Source organism: Rhagoletis pomonella, unplaced genomic scaffold (assembly GCF_013731165.1).
Source record: "Rhagoletis pomonella isolate Grant_MI unplaced genomic scaffold, Rhpom_1.0 Rhpom_scaffold_00008, whole genome shotgun sequence".
In the NCBI taxonomy this organism is placed as follows: Eukaryota; Metazoa; Arthropoda; class Insecta; order Diptera; family Tephritidae; genus Rhagoletis; species Rhagoletis pomonella.
This window is the reverse complement of record NW_023458562.1, coordinates 22,993,142-23,012,426: the sequence shown is the minus strand read 5'-3', so window position 1 is coordinate 23,012,426 and position 19,285 is coordinate 22,993,142. Positions and strand designations below refer to the sequence as shown.

The 19,285-nt window shown below is 37.8% G+C and overlaps 5 protein-coding genes across 5 annotated transcripts; 1 reads left to right on the top strand and 4 right to left on the bottom strand.

Moving 5' to 3' along the window:
• Nucleotides 1-4,003: 4,003 nt before the first annotated feature.
• Nucleotides 4,004-5,679, bottom strand: LOC118744463 (GPI mannosyltransferase 1). Its single transcript, XM_036477491.1, has one exon. It carries the CDS (start codon nt 5,482-5,484, stop codon nt 4,069-4,071), a length of 1,416 nt encoding a protein of 471 aa, XP_036333384.1. The 5' UTR covers nt 5,485-5,679; the 3' UTR covers nt 4,004-4,068.
• A 1-nt stretch (nt 5,680) lies between these two features.
• Nucleotides 5,681-6,042, bottom strand: LOC118744469. Its single transcript, XM_036477501.1, has one exon. The coding sequence runs from the start codon at nt 5,981-5,983 to the stop codon at nt 5,786-5,788; it is 198 nt and encodes a 65-aa protein (XP_036333394.1). The 5' UTR covers nt 5,984-6,042; the 3' UTR covers nt 5,681-5,785.
• A 7-nt stretch (nt 6,043-6,049) lies between these two features.
• Nucleotides 6,050-9,405, bottom strand: LOC118744466. The gene is made up of 3 exons (XM_036477499.1): nt 9,255-9,405; nt 8,987-9,175; nt 6,050-6,352 (listed from the first exon to the last, which is right to left on the bottom strand). The coding sequence occupies exon 3, from the start codon at nt 6,344-6,346 to the stop codon at nt 6,071-6,073; it is 276 nt and encodes a 91-aa protein (XP_036333392.1). The 5' UTR covers nt 6,347-6,352; nt 8,987-9,175; nt 9,255-9,405; the 3' UTR covers nt 6,050-6,070.
• LOC118744467 (cx9C motif-containing protein 4) lies at nt 8,993-9,345 on the bottom strand. Its single transcript, XM_036477500.1, has 2 exons — nt 9,255-9,345; nt 8,993-9,175 (listed from the first exon to the last, which is right to left on the bottom strand). Exons 1-2 carry the CDS (start codon nt 9,316-9,318, stop codon nt 9,012-9,014), a joined length of 228 nt encoding a protein of 75 aa, XP_036333393.1. The 5' UTR covers nt 9,319-9,345; the 3' UTR covers nt 8,993-9,011.
• An 887-nt stretch (nt 9,406-10,292) lies between the features above and the next one.
• Nucleotides 10,293-13,479, top strand: LOC118744462 (probable serine/threonine-protein kinase nek3). The gene is made up of 3 exons (XM_036477490.1): nt 10,293-10,839; nt 11,088-11,160; nt 11,894-13,479. Exons 1-3 carry the CDS (start codon nt 10,798-10,800, stop codon nt 13,372-13,374), a joined length of 1,596 nt encoding a protein of 531 aa, XP_036333383.1. The 5' UTR covers nt 10,293-10,797; the 3' UTR covers nt 13,375-13,479.
• The last annotated feature ends 5,806 nt before the right edge of the window (nt 13,480-19,285 follow it).

Below are 19,285 nucleotides of genomic sequence, written 5' to 3'. Positions count from 1 at the left end.
CCGCCAAAATCGCTTAGGCGGTTACAGCGCCAAAAAAGAAGAAGAAGATTAGTAGGGCTCGGAATCTCATGCAAATGCATGTTTCTATTGGGCCTGTTGAAACGGAAATGGTTAATTATTTTTACGAATCATAAAATTTCCTTTACAATGGCATTGAATTGTTAGTGCATATTTTTGCATATTATGCAGTAAATGCTTGATTTTGCATATTTTGCAAAAAAAAGTGTTTATTGCGCATATATATATGTATACTTATATAATACGCGAAAGCATAAAAGATCTGCACCGTTCACCGTAGCGATTTGGGTAGGTATCAGGTACTAACATTACTTTTTTATTTTTCTGGCGTTAACTTCCAATTTCCAAGTCATAGGGTTCGCTGGTTTGGTATAAATCTGTAGAGATGAACTACATACGAAGAACGTTAGGCAGGGTACAAGCCTGCATTGCGATTACTAAGGCGATCAGATCATGTCCAACGGAAGCATTGCATGTCACCTGCCATCTGCCATCGAATGACCTCTTTATCAAGGAAAGTGCTTTATAGAGTGCCCTGAGGTTGAGGGAACTTAGATTGTGGAAAGAACGTACGTACCGGTCTTTGCCATAAATGAGGTATGCAAAATAATTTTAGCCTCGAAGCTAGCGAGAACCAGCATATCTATTTTCTCAGATAGTCAGGCAGCGATCAAGGCACTTGGCTCTGTAAGCATTACCTCCGAAATAATAAAACAGTGCAGGGAGAACGTTATGGCTTTAACTGACAGGCAAGTCGTTGCACTGATTTGGGTGCCGGGGCATAGCAGAATTCATGGCAACGAGATGGCTGACGTATTCATTTTCTTTTGCATGCTAATAACTGGCGAATTTACGAAACTTCGACAACTACAATAGCCCAACTTCGCTCTGGCTATTGCAGCAGGATAAACTCTTACCTGAGCAGAATCAATGCGGATGTGCCCAACCAATGCGCGGCATGTGGAGAGTCGCCACATGACTCCCGGCACCTCTTCACATGCCCTGAGAACCCCACTCAGCTGACGCCCCTGTTCCTATGGACAGACCCTGTGGAAGTCGCACACTTCCCCCTAGCTGAAATAGACGACCACGTTGACGGATAAACCGACCCGAGCGGAGCTTAGTAGCCGCTACAACAACGACAACAAGAACGAAAGTTCGATAGCTCCCGCTTCATCCCTTTTTCGATAGTTCTAAACCACTTCTAAAATCGAAAGCGATATAAGTAATTTTTAAGTAAAAAAAAAAACACAACCGACTTTAATTTAGGATTATCGTTATTTCTTATGATCCAATGATCGGATCTAAACCAAGTTAGTATGGGACCAGCCCTAAGATACCACCTTTGCGATAAAAAAGAATTCGGTTAACGTGGTCCAAAGTTATGCGGTAACATATGTATGTACATAAAAAAAAAATATTCCGAAGAATTGATAACCTTCTCCTTTTTTGAAGTCGGTTAAAAAATTAATTATTTTTTTTTGGTTTTCCCATGACAGCGATTAAAAAAAATTATCAAAGAAATGTAATTAGAACTGGGTATTTGAAGACACGTGTACGTACCTTGGCTGTAGCTGAGTGTGCAGATGTGCTTGCTGTTATTGGTTAGATTCCAGAAGGTCGCAGGTTCGAATATCATCAGTTAAAATTTTAATATATGTACATTATTGCTTTGTGTTTCCAAACTATGAAAAAGCATCCGTGAAGTGCACAACGTAAGTATATTCGAACGAAAAAACCGCCAAATAAATATCTAGTTTAAGTTTACCTTCGTAGCGTATTTAGTGAGAACGCTTTCGTAGATTTGACGAAACTCGAACCTACGATGGATTCAGTGTAACTAAAGCGCCGAGGAACAATTCTCTCCAAATGTATTACACTCTCACGAAAATTGTTCAAATTTTTGGTTGGACAATTTTTTCGACGACATGGACAATAGATCGGGCGGACTCCATATGAAAGAAAAGTGTCAAGGACGAAAATTTTTATCACCCTGAGTCCTTTCTAAGAAAACCTGTAATTTTTTGTGACCCAGTCTACTTGATTGTTTTAATTATGTTTAGGTCTGCGAAACTCTTCTGTGCACCACCATGAGCCTGTGTTGTCACCCAGTCCAACCTATCCTAACCTAAAATACCGTTACCCCAGTATCAACTAATGTCTGGCGCCTTGAATTAACTAAATAATAAATAGGTAAACGTAAACAACTCGTTATCAATGCATTTAGCTGATACACGTTGTTTCTGTTTTCAAGTCATTGTTCGAAAACAGGTTGTGAGCGCTAACAATTTATCAAATGAATATTTATACACAACGTAAAAGCTAATTTTGTAATAGCTGTGTAAATTATACTTATACGTGCATACTTGCATATAGAAATAATGTTTAAAAATTAATGACTTTGCTGATACAATTATAATAAATTATCATAATATTTTCCACATAAGCTTCAGCTTACAACTAGGCCAGATTTACTAGTACTCAGCATGTTAATTTAGATTAACGTACTTAGCTGTGCAACATACTTGTATTAGAGTAGATGTTTCCAAACCTTTTTTCTCGTAGACCCCTTTCAAAAGTTAATTGGTTTCGGTGGACCCCCTGCTGCTACATTTCTAACATATTAACAAAGCTCGTCAAAAAATGTGAAGATTAGATCTTCAGAAACTAACAATAGAGAAAATACCGAATCTAGAAAAATTGATGACAAACAACCAAGCAAGCAAAAAGCCCAAAAAGCGTTCCACTGTCTCGCCCTCTTTAAGGCATGATAGGCAAATGGAGTTGTCATTCACGTTTTTGTTGTTTGTGTTGTTGGTGTTTGTGCCACCTGAAGTGACCAGTCAGCAGTTCTAGAAGTTGTCTGCAGTCCCATCTGCTCAATGAGACCAAAAAACTATATAGAACTTCTGAGATTGAAGGCAACATGCCCACCCGCATCCCCTCAATGTCCCCAGTGATGGCCGAAGTGGGGAGTGCTATAACTGGTTGCATATAGAGGAATGCCTGGTCGAAGCCGACTGTGGCCAAATGGTCAGATGTCTCATTACCAGGTACTCCCGGGTAACCTGGCACCCAGAGTAAAGCAAGCTCGTTATGTTTACGAGCATAATTAATTCGAGAGAAAAGTGAAATTTATCCCCACTAACTTTGAAGAAGAGCCCAGTTCCTGACCCACAGTCAGTTTTGGAGCCATCAGTAAAGACTCGAAAATGTGTGAGGCCTGGGTCAGTGCTGGAATTAAAACGGCATTTAGCCTCAGGGAACTCAACGTTATAGAATCTGCTCAACAAAGGTATCCTGTAGCATTGAAAAGACACAAGCGCTCAAATCTCTGTCGCCAGAAATTTCCGCCTTGCCCCACTCAGTGTTATAGCAACATCCGTTTATTTTTAGTCTGCAGGTGGTCTTTAAGGATTCCCTAAGCATGAAGACACAAAGTTATGGTAAGTGCAGCAGTGCGTCAAGAGCACTAAACACCACCCAAAAAAAAAATATTGTTAAATAATGAGGTTATCAGCAACCATTTTGGTTCTTTACTATCGAAACCAAATAACTTTTCGTATTTTTTTTTATTTGTTTCACGCCAACGTAGACCCCCCGCCGAGTCTCCCATGGGCCCCTGGGGGTCTACCTGGACCACTTTGGGAATCACTGTATTAGAGGAACAAAAAAGCGGCGGCGGCATTAAGCAGCGTTCGAATTAATGCGCCAGCTATTGATCAGCGACCGAATAGTTTGCATGTGATAAGCTTTTGGTATGCACACGGGCCTCAATATGGAGCTAGCAAATAATCGCTGTTCTATTAGCATTGAGGATTGAACAAAAAAAAAATGGTGAACTACATATGTATATACGACTTGCATTCACGTTAAAGCTTTTATTTTATTCTATTATTTTTTATAAATACTTTAATTAGTATTAACGATTATTACAAGAGACTTGAAGTTTTATTTTATTACAAAAATATTTTACATACATATATGCAAATAAGTAAGTATTATTTTTATATTTGGTTTTAATATTTTTATATTTGTATTTGCATGCGATTAGAATAGCTTTTTGAAGTTCACCTTAAATGATGTAAAGCTATAGTGTTCAATCAACCGCATTAATAGATAATTGTTGATTAAGAAGAATAAAACACCTTGTGCGCCGATCCAGTAGAATGTGTTCCACGTCTTGAATTCAAAAAGATATGCAGGCAAGAGCCATAGTCCCTGCGCCAACAACCACATACTAAAGTAGCTAATCGCACGCATCACTGAAATCGATTGTAAATTGTTGAGGCAAAGCGGCAACAGCGCCAGATACCAGACAAAATACTGCGAAGTCACCACCGAGTTAAAGGTGACCATAACAAACGCCAGCGCAAATACACAGAAGGTTAAGGTTTGTCGAAATTGGCCAAAGCTGAAGGTCAAATAGAGTAGCAAAAATAATTGTGGAGCCAAAATTAACAACTTCTCAACGAGTGACATTTCCGTCCCATTTCCGCTCAGATATTGCACCAGAAAGTACAACGAAAAGTTATGTCGCACATCCCGTCGCACAAAATGATACAAATACGCTTCATATATGTACTGCCAACCGTAGAGGAAGTAGAAGAAACCGGTAACAGCAAAGAGGGCAACACATGTGCCCACAACTAGCAACACCTGTTTGTATGAGGGAAATATTAGTTGCCGTAGAAGATCGCGTGCACTGCGTGTTAGACTCCTTGACAAGCAGAGATAGTAGGCGAGGCTAAAGAGCAGCGGATATAGGCGCAGATGTATGGCAAAGCCATGCACCAAGCCCGCAGCGAAGATCAACCAATTGGCACCACGTTCCGTATCCTCCGACTTGACTAGTAGATACACAGCGAGTATGACAAAAAAGCTTGAGAAGCTATCACCGTTACCTCTAGTCGATATAATAGCTGTTAGCGGGTTGTAGAGCCAAAAGCAAGCGGATGCGCGTGCAATATTCTCCGGACGATTGCGCGCATCTGTTTCGCTGTAGTGCTGTGCCGACCTTATTTTACCAAATTTACTCAGCAAAGCGTGCACGGCTTTGCGACATTGCACTTGCAGTTGAAGGCGCACAAGCATATAGATGAGTATCGCTACAAATATATCAAATGCAGCGTAGATGACTTTGCCGATGACTGGATGCAACAGCACATTTGGTATTTGCATGTATGCCAAAATGGGACTATAACGGTAGGTGTGCCGGTTAAAAGGCGTCTCACCTTTCAGCACATGACGTGCGCCATCTGTAACCACTTTATAGTCTATATCTGTATAAGGCACCTCGGAGTGCGCGTCATGCCAGTGGCCATAGGTGATAAGCAGCAGGCGCAGTGCAATGGAAATAAGCAGGTGTGTACGAAAGCTCAGTTCTAGTAATAGTGTTAAGCAGCGGCGCAAAAATGGCTGCGATGGTTGGACTATGTTTTTGGATGCCGTGTTAGTCAAGGACATCTTAAAGCGGGTTCGGTAAGTACAATTATAGTTAAGTTTTATACCAATTAGGGTTTACTGGCTAATTTAAATATGGTATATGTATGCAAGTAGTTGAGTTGTATGTTTACTTCTGCCAAATGATTTTTGGACTTTGATTTTTTTCGATTTGATTTGAAAGTTTTCTGTGGAAGTTAGTATTAATTTTAATGTGTTTTTACTCTTCAACTAACCTACTGAGTTCCAATAGATTATCCATATCAGTTTTATATGCATTCGTTACGAAAATTTTCCATTTGTGTATCTAAATCAATAAATCAGTTTACAATTTCGTTTTCATTTCCTTTGCTGCTTTCTGTAAGCATTCACTGAACTGTTGGAATTCCTTATCGCAAATATGATGCTGCACATTTAAATCTCGTGTCACACATGCCGCATAGACTGCTGCTTTATCAGCGCATTTACCCAGCAGCACGGGGTAGTTGCGTAGCCTCTGTTTGGCTTTACGCACTGATTCCATTCTCTAATGATAACGCACTACCGACTTTGTTTTCTCGCTGATTACTTTCGATTTGACTGAGTGACTTTATTACTTAACGCTTTATTCTTAACGCTTGTGGGGTGGCGGTGCTCCGCCGCGCGGTAGTGGGATGGGATCCGCAATGAAGGCGTCGTACAAAGGTTTTGAAAATAGCACCAGCAATGAAGTCGTGATAAAAGTAATCTGAAATAGTCGTGGATTACGTTGAATCCAACTGCGTTTTGGCAGCACAGCTGTACGGCGCCGTTGCCCACTCTCCTGTTGTGCTTGTTGTTGGAGCTTTTGAAGTTTTTCTTGTATTTCAGGTGACGGTTTGTAGGGTGGAATAGAAGGCTTTTGCATTATTCACTGGAATATGGAAATTTAGAGTTTTAGTTATATACGTATATGTAAACCAGCATATTTGTGGATTATCTATCAGTTATGGCGTCTTCTTTTCCTCAAAAAATTTGCCTTTTCATGGGAGAAGGTAACATTTTTCGATAGAAATGAAAGCATCATAAGCTAAAAAATATATACATATGTATGTAAATGTATCTACATAAAAGCTAAAGAAAGACCGAACAATAACAAAGACTGAACTACCGCTTTGACAACAAAAATTCGATTTGGCCGAATTTTCGTCCGAATTTTTTTTTTTTTTATAGAAGGGAGTATCAAAATCTTTATTTAAATACGTAAATATAAAATCAGGTATCTCGATGAAACAAAAAATCAATAGGACATTCGAACTGCGCTCTTTAATGAACTTTCACGAAAGTTCTTTTAACAAAAACAAAATGGATCCTTTTCCAAATTTCAGTACCTATGTATGTATATACTTCTGAACTCTTGCCAACAATGCTAATTTGGACTGAATAGGCAATTGAGAAGTAAGTCCCGATCGTCGTACAGAAATCTCACTCATGCCTAAGCTGGATTATGGCACAGAAGCATTGACAATGAAAGTATATAACGCGGATCACGATTCTGGTAGCAGAAAAATAAGGCTTCGGAATTTGCATTTTGATTAGTTTCGAGACATGTACAGGTGCCTCCAGAAAAACTTCCCCGAATCACATTTAGCCTTCATGTATCGAAGTGGGATACCTTGACTTCTCCAAAACTAATAATCGTAGGGTGCATACATTACGGTGCCCATCGAAAATATTGTTTTTTGGAAATTTCAAGACCCAACCCCCTAATTTTATTCGTTTTTATGAGAAATATTATTGTCTATTTTTATAGATTTTTTAAAGATCATTTAGATATTCCACCAAGCCAAGTCCGACAATAGATTATTATGTACCATTTTAAAGGCATATACATATATCATTTTCTCAGATCATATTCGATCTTTGAAATCGAACCAAAAATAGTCATTCAAAAACTCATAAATCTACAAAATCGTATTTTCTGACCGAAATCGACAGGTCGCCACCTCTAAATGACCTTTAAAAAATCTATAAAAATGGGCAATAATACTTTTCATAAAAACGAGTAAAATTAGGGGGTAGGGTCTTGAAATTAAAAAAAAAAGAAAACATTTTCGATGGGCGCCCTAATATATATATGTACATATATTTGTATGTATGAACATATCATGTTTGTATGTACATAGATATCGCTCATATACTAAAAGGCTGTCTAACTAAAATAACTAAAGGCGATATTCATCTCTTTTTTTGCATTTTGAAAAATACCGTTTTTTGGAGTTAGGACAGCATACAAATTCCCCAAAAGTTTTTGGGAAATGTCGATGGAGCGACAGTACTTGGCCGGATATACATATATAAATCTGAGTCGTTCCGGTTTCGTAGACCCGACTGTCGTCGGAGCGATGAGCGCTATGTACTTTTAGCACTTGATATATTCTAATTCAGCACCCATTGTTCAGGTCCTATCAGTTAAGTAGCGTAAAACTAAATAAAAATTCACATATTCCTCGAACTTGAGTCTCTTCACATAACCATAGAGCAGGTAGCCAAAAGAACTCAGCTTAGCTTTGGTAGAGAGGGATCTCGAAAAGCTAAGGTGATATTCTCTAAGAATATGGTTAGGCTAGGGTCATCGCTCCCGCTAGCTCTGTTCCATAAGGATGACATAGGCAAAACCATACTGTTTGAGAAGAGATTTAAAATAGAGCTATGCAGCAAAGCAACTGGAGCGTTCCCGCCTCCGAGCGATTACTTCAGAGTTGCACACTATACTGGTACACAGATGGCTCGAAGACCCCAGAAGGAGTAGGGGCTGGAGTCCTCGGGCCCAGAACCAGAATCTCTGTTCCTACGGGGAAATGGTCGAGACCTTCCAAGCAGAAGTCTATGCCATCTATCTATGTGCGCAGACAATCATGAATAGAGAGAACCGAAATGAGAGAGTCTTAATGCTGAGCCACAGTCAAGGGGCACTAAGGCTATTCTATCCTATGAAGGCAAATCTTCGTTAGTCCTTGATTGCATTGAGAAGCTAAGCTCCCTTTGGCAGACACAATAACATCAAATTAGCGTGGGTAGTCGGCCATAGAGGCATAGACGGTAATGAGGCGGCTGACAGTCTCGCGGCAGTCAGGACTTTAGTCGGCGCAGAGCCTCTCCTGGGAGTAAGTCTATAAAGGGGCAGCTTAGGAGAGAGAAGAACACACTACGGGATATAAACTGGCACACTTCAGGAAGAATGCGCCAGGCAAGAATTTACTGGGAGGGGTTGACAGAAGAGCTTCCAAAGCTTAATTAACCTCCCAAAAAAAAAGCTTAGAATTCTAACAGGTAGGTATGCTTACAGGACACTGCAGACTAAGGGATCACTTGCAAAAGCTGAGAACATGGTATAATGGCAACTGCACCAACGAGACTCCGCTTCACATTCTCACCGAGTGAGATGCAGTCAGCAGAAGACGTCAGAGGAGTCTATGCTCGATGTGGCCTAAGCTTAACCACATCCACTTTAACGCCAGGTCGCAGGGCACACCTCATTTTAATACCTAAACATCTATCTACTCACGTTTTTTTACAGAAAAGTTGGCTGGTTACTTGCCGGTGTCAATTCCTCTTCCTTGTTCCTCTTTGTCAACAAGATAACTTTTATCCAAATAGATCCCCGAACAACAAGTTGATTCTTTATGCCACTTCAAGCAACAGATACGCATTTGTTCCAGGACTTCCAAGCATTTACTTTCTTGATAATTATTTTCTATTAAAGCATTTCGGAATTATATAATTTAATGGTGCTCTTAAAAGGGATTTTCAACCATCCTTTACTATTTACATACCGCTTAGACAGGCTTGTATTTTACATGCATTTGCTTTACACGGATCTTTACGCCTGCTGGACATCAATGAAGTAATTTATTTCCTTTTTTAAGTGCATTTATAATTTATATTTACAAATTTTTACTCCGCCGTCGGCTTTTTATGGTCAGTGTTGTAGAATGTAAAAAAATATTGCTGTGTTTATTGGGATTTGAGGGGTAATCATTTTTAGTCGTGTTTCATTTTCACTTCCGGGCACTGAATATTGTTATGTGTTATTTTGTTATTTTCGGTTATACAAAGTTGAATAGTTACGTTAGTATAGTTACTTATAATTGGGAAATAATGCAATATACTATCGCAAAGAAGTTTTTTGCTTTGTTGAGTTAAAATAAATTTGATTACGTTGCCGTTTCAGGAGCGTAGTATTACATTTACATTGAGCCCAAATGCGGCATTTCGTCGAGTAATCTGAAATGCGAGGCCAAATAACGCACACAAAAGCTATTGGTTGTCTTTGACTTTTGGAATTTATCAAAATCAAGACAAACACAACCAAATGAATAAATCCTTGAAATTTATGTATAAAAATTGTTAATTTATACATAATGTTTACACTTTTTTAGATTAATCAAGGAATAATTGCCTGTTGTGTCCGAAATATGTAAAAAATATAATAAATGTAGTGTTTTTTCAAATTCATTTTGTTTTTGTCTTCCCTTTTCAATTGATGAGAAGTCAAAACCAAATGTGGATCAAGCAGTGTAAACACCATCAAATTACTGATTTCAAAGCACACATTTGGGGCCAATGTAAATGTAATACACGTCTTTACGTTCAAAATTGCATTAATTTTAGTACTAGCAGTGTAGCCACTTTACCCCAATTGTGGTAGGTCTACAACATTTTGGATCATTTTCCCCTTCTACCTCCTTTTTTTGGAAGTCGGTTAAAAATAACAGTTGTTTTGCTTTCGATAATTTTTGATACTTTTTCTGCTTGGCAACTGATACTTTTTTTGCAAGCTCGCGGCAACGCTGGATACAACTCTGTTATTGACAGCTGCGCTCGTCATATCAAATAGAAGAAAATTCTAAGCCGTGTCAATTTTTCTTGCCTATAGAATTTTTAGCTTCTGAGTAAAACAATAGTTCATATTATTATTTTTCGTAGAAAGTGCACCGTGAAATGTAAATTGTGTAAAAAGATATGCATGTTTTCTGTTGCCAGCAAAACTCGTGCTAATTTTGCAATAAGTTCACTGCAAACAGTAACCCCTCCAATTAGAATTAGAACAACAAAACCAAAAAAAACAAGCGCTTCAGTCCGGACGTTCTGTCGTCGCTAGCGCAACGTTTTCATCGGCAACGTCTGCATCGAGGAAGTAGTTAACGAAAAAATAGTGATATTGACGAAACCAGTGACGCAGCTGCGGCGAGGGCATTGAAGACAAATCGAAGAAAAATACCAAGCCAAACCTTTATTATATCGTTTGGGAAATTGCATAAATATTTGAAATCTTCTCATATAGACTGATAAAGGCATCAAGCGCATTAAAAAAGCATGCCTTCAAAAAAGAAGAAATACAATGCGCGTTTCCCGGCGGTGAGTGTCAAATGTTGGAAAAAGTGAATGGGAGTGTGTAAGAGCGAAGAAAACATTAAAAATTGGGTAGCAACTTCAGAAGATAAAAACAATAAAAGCTTTTGTAACTACTGATACGTTCGCTGTTGGCATTTTCATTCAGCCGATAGTTGGGCGCACAAAGTTTATTCACACAAGCATGCACACACACTCATTCCCTTTCATTTCCTGTGGCAGAAGAATCTGATAAGATTTTTATATTTTTACAGGGTCGCATCAAGAAAATAATGCAGAGTGACGAGGAAATAGGAAAGGTCGCACAAGCTGTTCCTGTCATAATTTATATCCTTTTCAAAATAAAAAGCGAAACATTTTTCTTTTCTAACTATGACGCTTTGAGTATGCCGAGAAGATGCAAAAACTTGGGTGAATTCCATAACGTCAATATACAAAGCATCAGTGTCTTTCATTTCTTTAGCTTGTAACGCCATATATGCGCATGGTTACATGCTAGTTTTCAACTAGGTTGCGCAAGTTAGACTTTTTCTTCTAGTGCGGTTTTGAAATAAAAGAGTCTAATGCTTAGAATTTTGACGTTTTGGAATGCACCTGTTCTTAAATTTTTTACTGGCTAATCAATTACTCAAACTTAATTCGCTTAAGTATATTTGTTTCTCATTTCAAATATGACTTAGTCAAATCCGGAGCCAAATTGGGAAAAAATACTGTTATCAATATTCATTAGGACTACATATATACTTATTTTATCCCGTCTAAAATTCGCTTATTCTTACCCTTATAGTTCTTGAGATTTGTGAAATTTAAATATTGGAAGTTCCCGCTCTGGTCATTTCTTGCTTTTCTGGGGAGTATACCTACACAGGATATTATATCCGCCTTCGGGCTGTATATAATATACGTACATATGTATGTAGTTCAATGTTAACCATCAGGTTTTTCGTTAATTTTTTTATTATCTATTAAAAACAACAATAACAACGGTTTTCATTAACGGATGTCTTTAACTTGTATTCCTATGAATATCTTTTGTTTCTTTATGTGTTATCTTATATACCAAGGACATTAGAACTCTTTGTGGAATCGCTTTTAACAAAGACACTGAGGATTACTAATTCGCGGAATGCAAAAACTTTATCTACATCCCACATGAAGCAGTGTATTATGTCTGAGCAGCGCTTTGATTTCTTACGTGAACTTGTGAAAAATGTACCCGACATAAGTGTGGCAGAAGAAGCTGCCAACTATAATGAAGAGGATGGCCAGAGTTCTCCCGAAGATGTTTATCCCGATTCGGATACTCCATATGATCTTAGCATGCCATCTACATCAGGCGGCCGCAACAATAATCGTGGAGTTGCCGCAACAAAGGCCAACGGTGGTCAAACAAATTACCAGTACAAACAACAATACCAACAACCGCCACAAAACGGTAGTGGCAATGATTCTGGTATGACTGAAACAGATTTAAGACAACGTATGCGTCAACGTATTAGTGGAACACAAAGTGTCATTATGCATACTGCATCTGTGGTACAATCACAATCAGCAGCGGCGACACCACTACCTGCTACAGCGAGCCACACAACTTTGCCGTCCGCGCAACGTGGCGTTCACGGAAATTATGTTCAACCACTAAAATTAATGCGTTCCGAATCATCGCCTGCTAATGCAGCCCAGCACATGTGGCATATAGCACCAAATGCTGCAACCCCACAGCAACAGGGGCAAGGGCAACAGAAACGGCTTCGGCATCAGGCGCAGTCAGTAGCGTGCAGCAACAATAATGACAACTGCTTCGACTCATCGCCGCCAAAGCGTCAAAAGTGTGAGCCAACAACACAACAAACACATTCACAAACTGCCATACCCGCGCCTGTTTTCAGCTACGATCTTTGCAATAAGCCCATTGTAAAGATAGACTACAGCAATCTGCCGCTAACACCTGCCATTAGGGGCACCAGTGAACAGCTCAACACAACCGCAGCCATAGGCAACTTATCGTTGAGCGCACCTGTGAGGAATGCGAGCTTCAATTTTAGTGTTGACGCACCCATCATCAATATCGATTTGTCAAACATTGTAACGACCTGCGTTGAGAGCAAAAAAACAAAAGGTAATAATGTGCCCGCCCCAGCTGTTGCAACAATAAGCATTGGTGCCTTGCCGGTTGAATTGGCAAATGCTGGTGCAACGCAACCTACAAGCACGGGCAACATTTATGGCAAAATTGGAGCTGATAAAGCATCATCTACGTCCACTACTCCGCCCTCAATTCAAAGTACTGATTCAAAAACGGACTCTAATACCACAACCGTCGATAGTACGTCATCGTCAGCTTCGTCATCCAGCTGCTCACCATCATCATCGTTTGCGTCGACTTCAGCCAATAGTCAACAGGGTGGAAATAAAGCCATGCTAAAAGCATCAACTGATATAATGGCAAAAATGACTGCGCCAAGAAAAAATGCACTCTCGGCAACGTGTAAAAATTCAAACTCGTGTTTCGAGTTAGACGAAGACTATGACAATATTTGAATATAATGTTTTTAGTTTTTAAAACTTAACTATTGTGTTAAGGATTTTTCCTTTTTTTTAATAAATTCAGACTACCAAAAAAAAAAGTTGAAGATCTCTTGCATTCCCATGACAAGTCCCTAACCCAGACAGCCCAATATACTACTATCAGCTTCACTAATAAATGCCAACACCAGGAAGCAGTACGAGACTCGTTACTTTAGAGAAAATCAGCCTCATTGCGTAAGTCGTAAATTAGGCTAACAACAGTAGCATTGTCTATTGTCGTACTGAAATAAGTAAACGACCAAAATCGTCGAAAACTATACAGTGCTGCCAAGTTTTTCCGTTTTAATACACTAGTCGAGTGGAAATTTTAGGCAATGACGTGACATTTTCGATACGATTCGACTCTCGAAAAACGACTTGCATTCGACACGACTCTCGCAATGAGGGTGATAGTTTGATTTTATTACGTTAGAAGTCAGGTTAAAGAGCTGTGCTTATCGCCGGCTTTATCGCTTTAGCAATTTTATAGTGGTTTTACGTTCTTTGGCAAATTACGCTCTGTTAGCCATAAATCTTACTATTTTTTTACCGCCTTTGAATCAAGACCCTTGGACCATATGGGGAATTCATTTATATATTAAATTGCCTTATCATCGTGTTTGGAACTTTGCTGAAAATTTCAAGTGTTTAACTTGTCGGGAAGTTAGTTTAAAATCGATTGGAAATTTCCGCGACTTCCGCGGATGACCAAGTTAAATAAAAGCTTGTTTTTAAAAAAATATTTTTTTACATTATTTTTTGGTTATTTTACTTAATAACCGTCGTGAGATAAGTGTATGAAATAACTTTAACAAATATACTTTATACATATGTATATACAAAATAACACGAGCTGATAAAATAGTATATACTGCCCGACACAATATTGATGAGTTTTGACTATTTATATTTTATTATTTAATTTTTACCCCGACTTCAAAAAAAGGAGGAGATTATCGATTCGTTGGAACATTTTTTATATATGGTGCCGAATAACTTTGGATCACGTAAACCGAGTTCTATAAGTCTGAGGTGGTACATCAGAGGTGGTCCCATACTAATTTTGTTTACATCCGATCATTGGATCATGAAGAAATTAACGGTACTCCTAATTTGTATATGAGAATTGAACTCTGTTTTGTTTTTTGTTTCAAAATTTTTGTTAAAAAAAAATATAGTTATATAACAAAAATCATGTAAATCAAAGTTTAAAACTTTTTATCAAGGCGAATTTATATAAGGTGGTGTTGTTTCATCAGCTGTGAGTAGCGTTTGATTGTCAAAATTTTGTATGTCGCTAGTGAGTGAGTGAAAACGTGAGAGTGTTTGTATTTTCTGTCGCCCTTTTTCCTTCGGAGAAGAATAGCTGAAATTTGACAATGGCCCGCTAAAAGCAAAAACAAAATACAAGTAATTGTTATATTTGTTGAATCGATACCACCTTATATATATTCGCCTTGCTTTTTATAAAAATTGAAAAAGTCAAATATTCATCAAAATTATACACTATTCAGAATTTTTAGAAAAGTTTTAGGTATGCTGTTTTATAATCCATTCAATAAATAAATGCAAGTTTGAAGTGGTTACCGTTGGTTTTTTGGTAATTTTTTTATGTTGTCGGGGTAACCCATTTACTTCGATACGATTATGTTCGGTTTCTTATTGTTATGTATTGAGGAAAATGCACAACACCGTCATCAAAAAATTTGCTAAAATCAAAGGTATTTTGTAGCTATTTAGCATAAATTCAAGCTACAGTTTTTGTAGAAAGTTTGTTACGTGGACATCTGAGTTTTGTTACAGAATGGATTTGGTTTTTATGACAAAATATTTATAATTAATTTGAAAATAAAATGTTAAAACTTATCCAAAATAGTGTGACGTCGGGCACTAAAATAGCTGCTTTTTTTTAACGAGCGACAAAAGAACCTCTAGACGGGTCAACTTATTGACAGGCCCTGAGCGACATTCACAGGGAGTCAGTCTCGAGTTATGTAGACTCCTGACCTGTGAATGCCGTTCTAGGCACACAACAACCAGATATCGACGAGACGGAGTTTCATCTGCCTCGGTTGACAAGAACCACAATAGCTCAACTTCGCTCTGGCTACTGCAGCTGGTTAAACTCATACCTGAGCAGATTAAACGCAGATGTGCCAAATGAGTGTCCGGCATGCGGAAAGACACGTCATGACTGGGAACATCTCATCGTATACTTGACGACTACGACTGAGATATCAACCGATCGCCACAACAACAACAACAACAAAGAAACACGTGATTAGTTGGACGGGATTTAGACACAATTCACAATAGAGCAGTTTATTCACTTACCAACGCTACCCTTCCAGTCGCGTATTTTTTAACCAACCTTGCTGAACTCGGATAAATAGCCGAGTTTGTGTTGTTGCTTCGCATTTCGTGATTTAAGAGTTTTCTTTTGAACCTCGGTTGCAAAACAGCATACATCGTAAGAGGAGTTACATACATATATAAAAAATCGTATCTAAACAATCAGAGGTATGGAAGATATACTTTATATAGCACCGGTAACACAATTTAATGGGTTTAGCTTCCTACATAAAGAAGATATATCGAAAAAACTGGTATCTGAACAATCAGTGGTATAGGAGATAAAGCTTATACAGCATAGATTTCGACGATTTTCTCAGTAGACTTTGTATTATTATTTATAAATAGCTTACCAAATTTACGTTTTTAGCTGTTCAAATAAAGGAATATTACAGTAAAACCCCATATCTGAACAATCAGTTGTATGAAGGCAATAAATAGGTTACGGATTATTTCTAAGATTGACGGCGCCGCCGCCGCAATATCTATCGGCGTAAACCTCTATATCGATCCACCCGACCGTAGATAGATCTATATTTCTATGGACCATGGCCTCAAGATAGGTTAATAGGCAGTATTATTAAAAGCACCTCGATGTCTAACAGTTTCTCGAAAGCATCCAAAACCTGCTCATCTATGTTCGACATCATCCACGTTTCTGCGCCATATAGAAGAACGGGCATGATGAGAGACTTGTAGCGCGTGATTTTTGTTCGTCGAGAGAAGGCTCTGCTTTTTAATTCCCTACCGAGCCCAATAATAATAATAATCCCAAGGGTTTTACCCTCCTTTCTCGCCCATCCGCACGAGAGGCGCAGTCCGCAATACGTACGGAACCATTATTTCAATTTTTGCGCCGAGTCACGAAAGGCAGCACTGTGTAAGTGTCGATATCTAAAACTGTTCAGCTATAGAACTAACTTCATTTAATAGTACATTTATTGAGAGAGCACAGCATCGCCTTCTTAATGCTGAAAAGCGGATCTGATATATCAAACGTGCCTGGAGTGAGAGTTAAAATCCTTGCATAAGCAACGGAGTGGCTCGTGTAATTCGAAATTAGTTTTACAAGTTTTCAAAAATAGGGGGCAAAAAAGTGTCTTGATACATGGGAGGGAGCTTTGAGGCTAACTTCACCCAGAAGAAGCGGACTTGAAATTGAGCCTGCCAGTAATTTAACCATAAAAATTGTACCAAGCATTTCCCTGCGACTGACAAGTGTAGGAAGATTAATAAGTTTTAATCGGCTCGTATAAGGCGGAGGGTTATATTGAGAATCCCAACGGAAATTGCTTAAAGCAAAAAGTACACTGAGGGAAAAAAATTTTAGAATTAAAAAAAACGTGCTAAATTTAAAAAATTAAAAAATAGCGCGCGATTTGTTCATTATGTCATACCATGTATGTGTGTATGTGTTGTCACCGCTGTGCATGCTTTGTATACACATACTTTCTTAATTACATATGAAAAAAGCATCCGAGACGTACAAAACGCCATCGGTGTAGTGAAAAATGCTTCATTTTAATACGGGCGTATTTGAATTGAATATTTCCATTATACATACGTAGTGTATTATACATACGTAGTGTATGTATAATGGAAACATCCATTTTTTAAGACTTTTCACTTGATTTAACGGTAATCAAATAAAAAATTTTATTCTTACAACGTGTTTTTTGAAGTGAAACTTCTTTAGTGGCGGTTGGTTGGTTGGGAGTAAATTGGCAAATTCAACGGAAATTGCACACGGAAATGGTGCAACGGGAATGATGCAACGGAAATGGTGCAATGGAAATGGTGCAACGGAAATGGTGCCACGGAAATGGTTGGGGCTGAAACAAGAGCTTCTTGTGTGTATGCATATGTTATACAACTAATAAAAGGTTAAAGAATAACACACACATACATAGATAAATAAAAGGATAAAGACGCGTAAAGATAAAGGCAAAAATTAAGACCAAGGTAAATTTAAACACTTTACTTATATATATAACGGAAAATGTGAAGGGGAAGAAAATGATAAACATAAAAGTGAAGACAAATAGGAGGATGAGGATACCGATAAAATTAAAGATGAAGATAGAGGAAGAAAGATTAAAATAAAGGTAATTAAAGAGGAAAGGATAAAGAGAGAGAGACACAGTGACTCAATCTGGGAACTATTTTGGAAATTTAGGGATTTTCGGGAGACTTATCGATGAAATAATCGACATTTTTATCGCTTTTGTTATCGATTTTGTTATTGATATTTACAGATTTTGTTATTGATTTTGTAATCGATATTTATCGATTTTGCTATTGGTATTAATCGATTTTGTTATGGATATTTATCGACCTTTTTATCGATTTTACTATCGATTTTGTTATCGATATTTATCGATTTTGTTACCGATATTTATCGATTTTGTTATCAATATTTACCGAAATTTATAGACTTCGTTATCGATTTTTTATAGATTTTGTTATCAATATTTTTATTTTATTTATTTATTTATTAGAAATATAATTATGAATAATTATATTACATTTTTATCGATTTTCTAATCAATTTTGCTACCAATATTATAACCGATTTTGCTATATTTTTGTTGGAGTTACTATCGATAGAGTGTAAAGATAAAAATGAAGATAAAGGAAAACAGAATAAGATAAATGTAATTAGAACGAACTGTAGTAGAGGTAGGGATCTATGTAGAAAAAAGACAAAAATATAACCTTAAGCAAAAGCAGATGAATGTATGTGTCATATATGTAATACTCCTATATTGGCAGTAAGAGCGAGTACCTTCCGAAAACACTACAGTACAGTTATATCAATAAACACGTACGAAAGAAAAGGAACACATACGTTTATAAATAAACATGTACACAATACATATACAAAAACGGCACTCAAGTACACAATACATTGACAAAAACGGTACTAGACTGTCTCGCTTTGATTTCGGAATGCTTACACATTGAGAAGTTAGCTTACTGCCAATATTGAAGTATTACATATATGGGCTGCATTTCTTTATTCATTCTGAATGTTTGGAATAAACTTTTTTGTTTATTTATTCTTTAGAACGTTCCTGATGATATGTTGACGTATATTTCAAACGCATTCTGTTTATTCCGGCTGTGAAATGGGATTATCCGGAATGTATAAAGAAACGCAGCCATGATGTATGTACATATTTATGTATATTGGTTATGAGAAAAAAGAGATTCGTATCGTAAGTTTCACTTCTCCAGTGTGGCCCAGGCGCACTTACTTTTTTCTCAGTGTAGGAATGGGTTTCGAATTGAGTCTGAGTAAATTTGATACCTTGGATTCCAAACCACCGAACCGTATTCCGGAATCGGTCTAACTAATGTTGTATACAGGGTTTTAGTGATATAAGGGTCACTAAATTCTTTTGACCATTGTTTCACAAATGCAAGTGCACCTTTAGCCTTGTTGACTGGCACATTAATGTGAAGATTAGAATTAAGTTTAGGATCCATTGTGATACCAAGGTCCACAAAATTGTATACCCGCTCCAAGTTA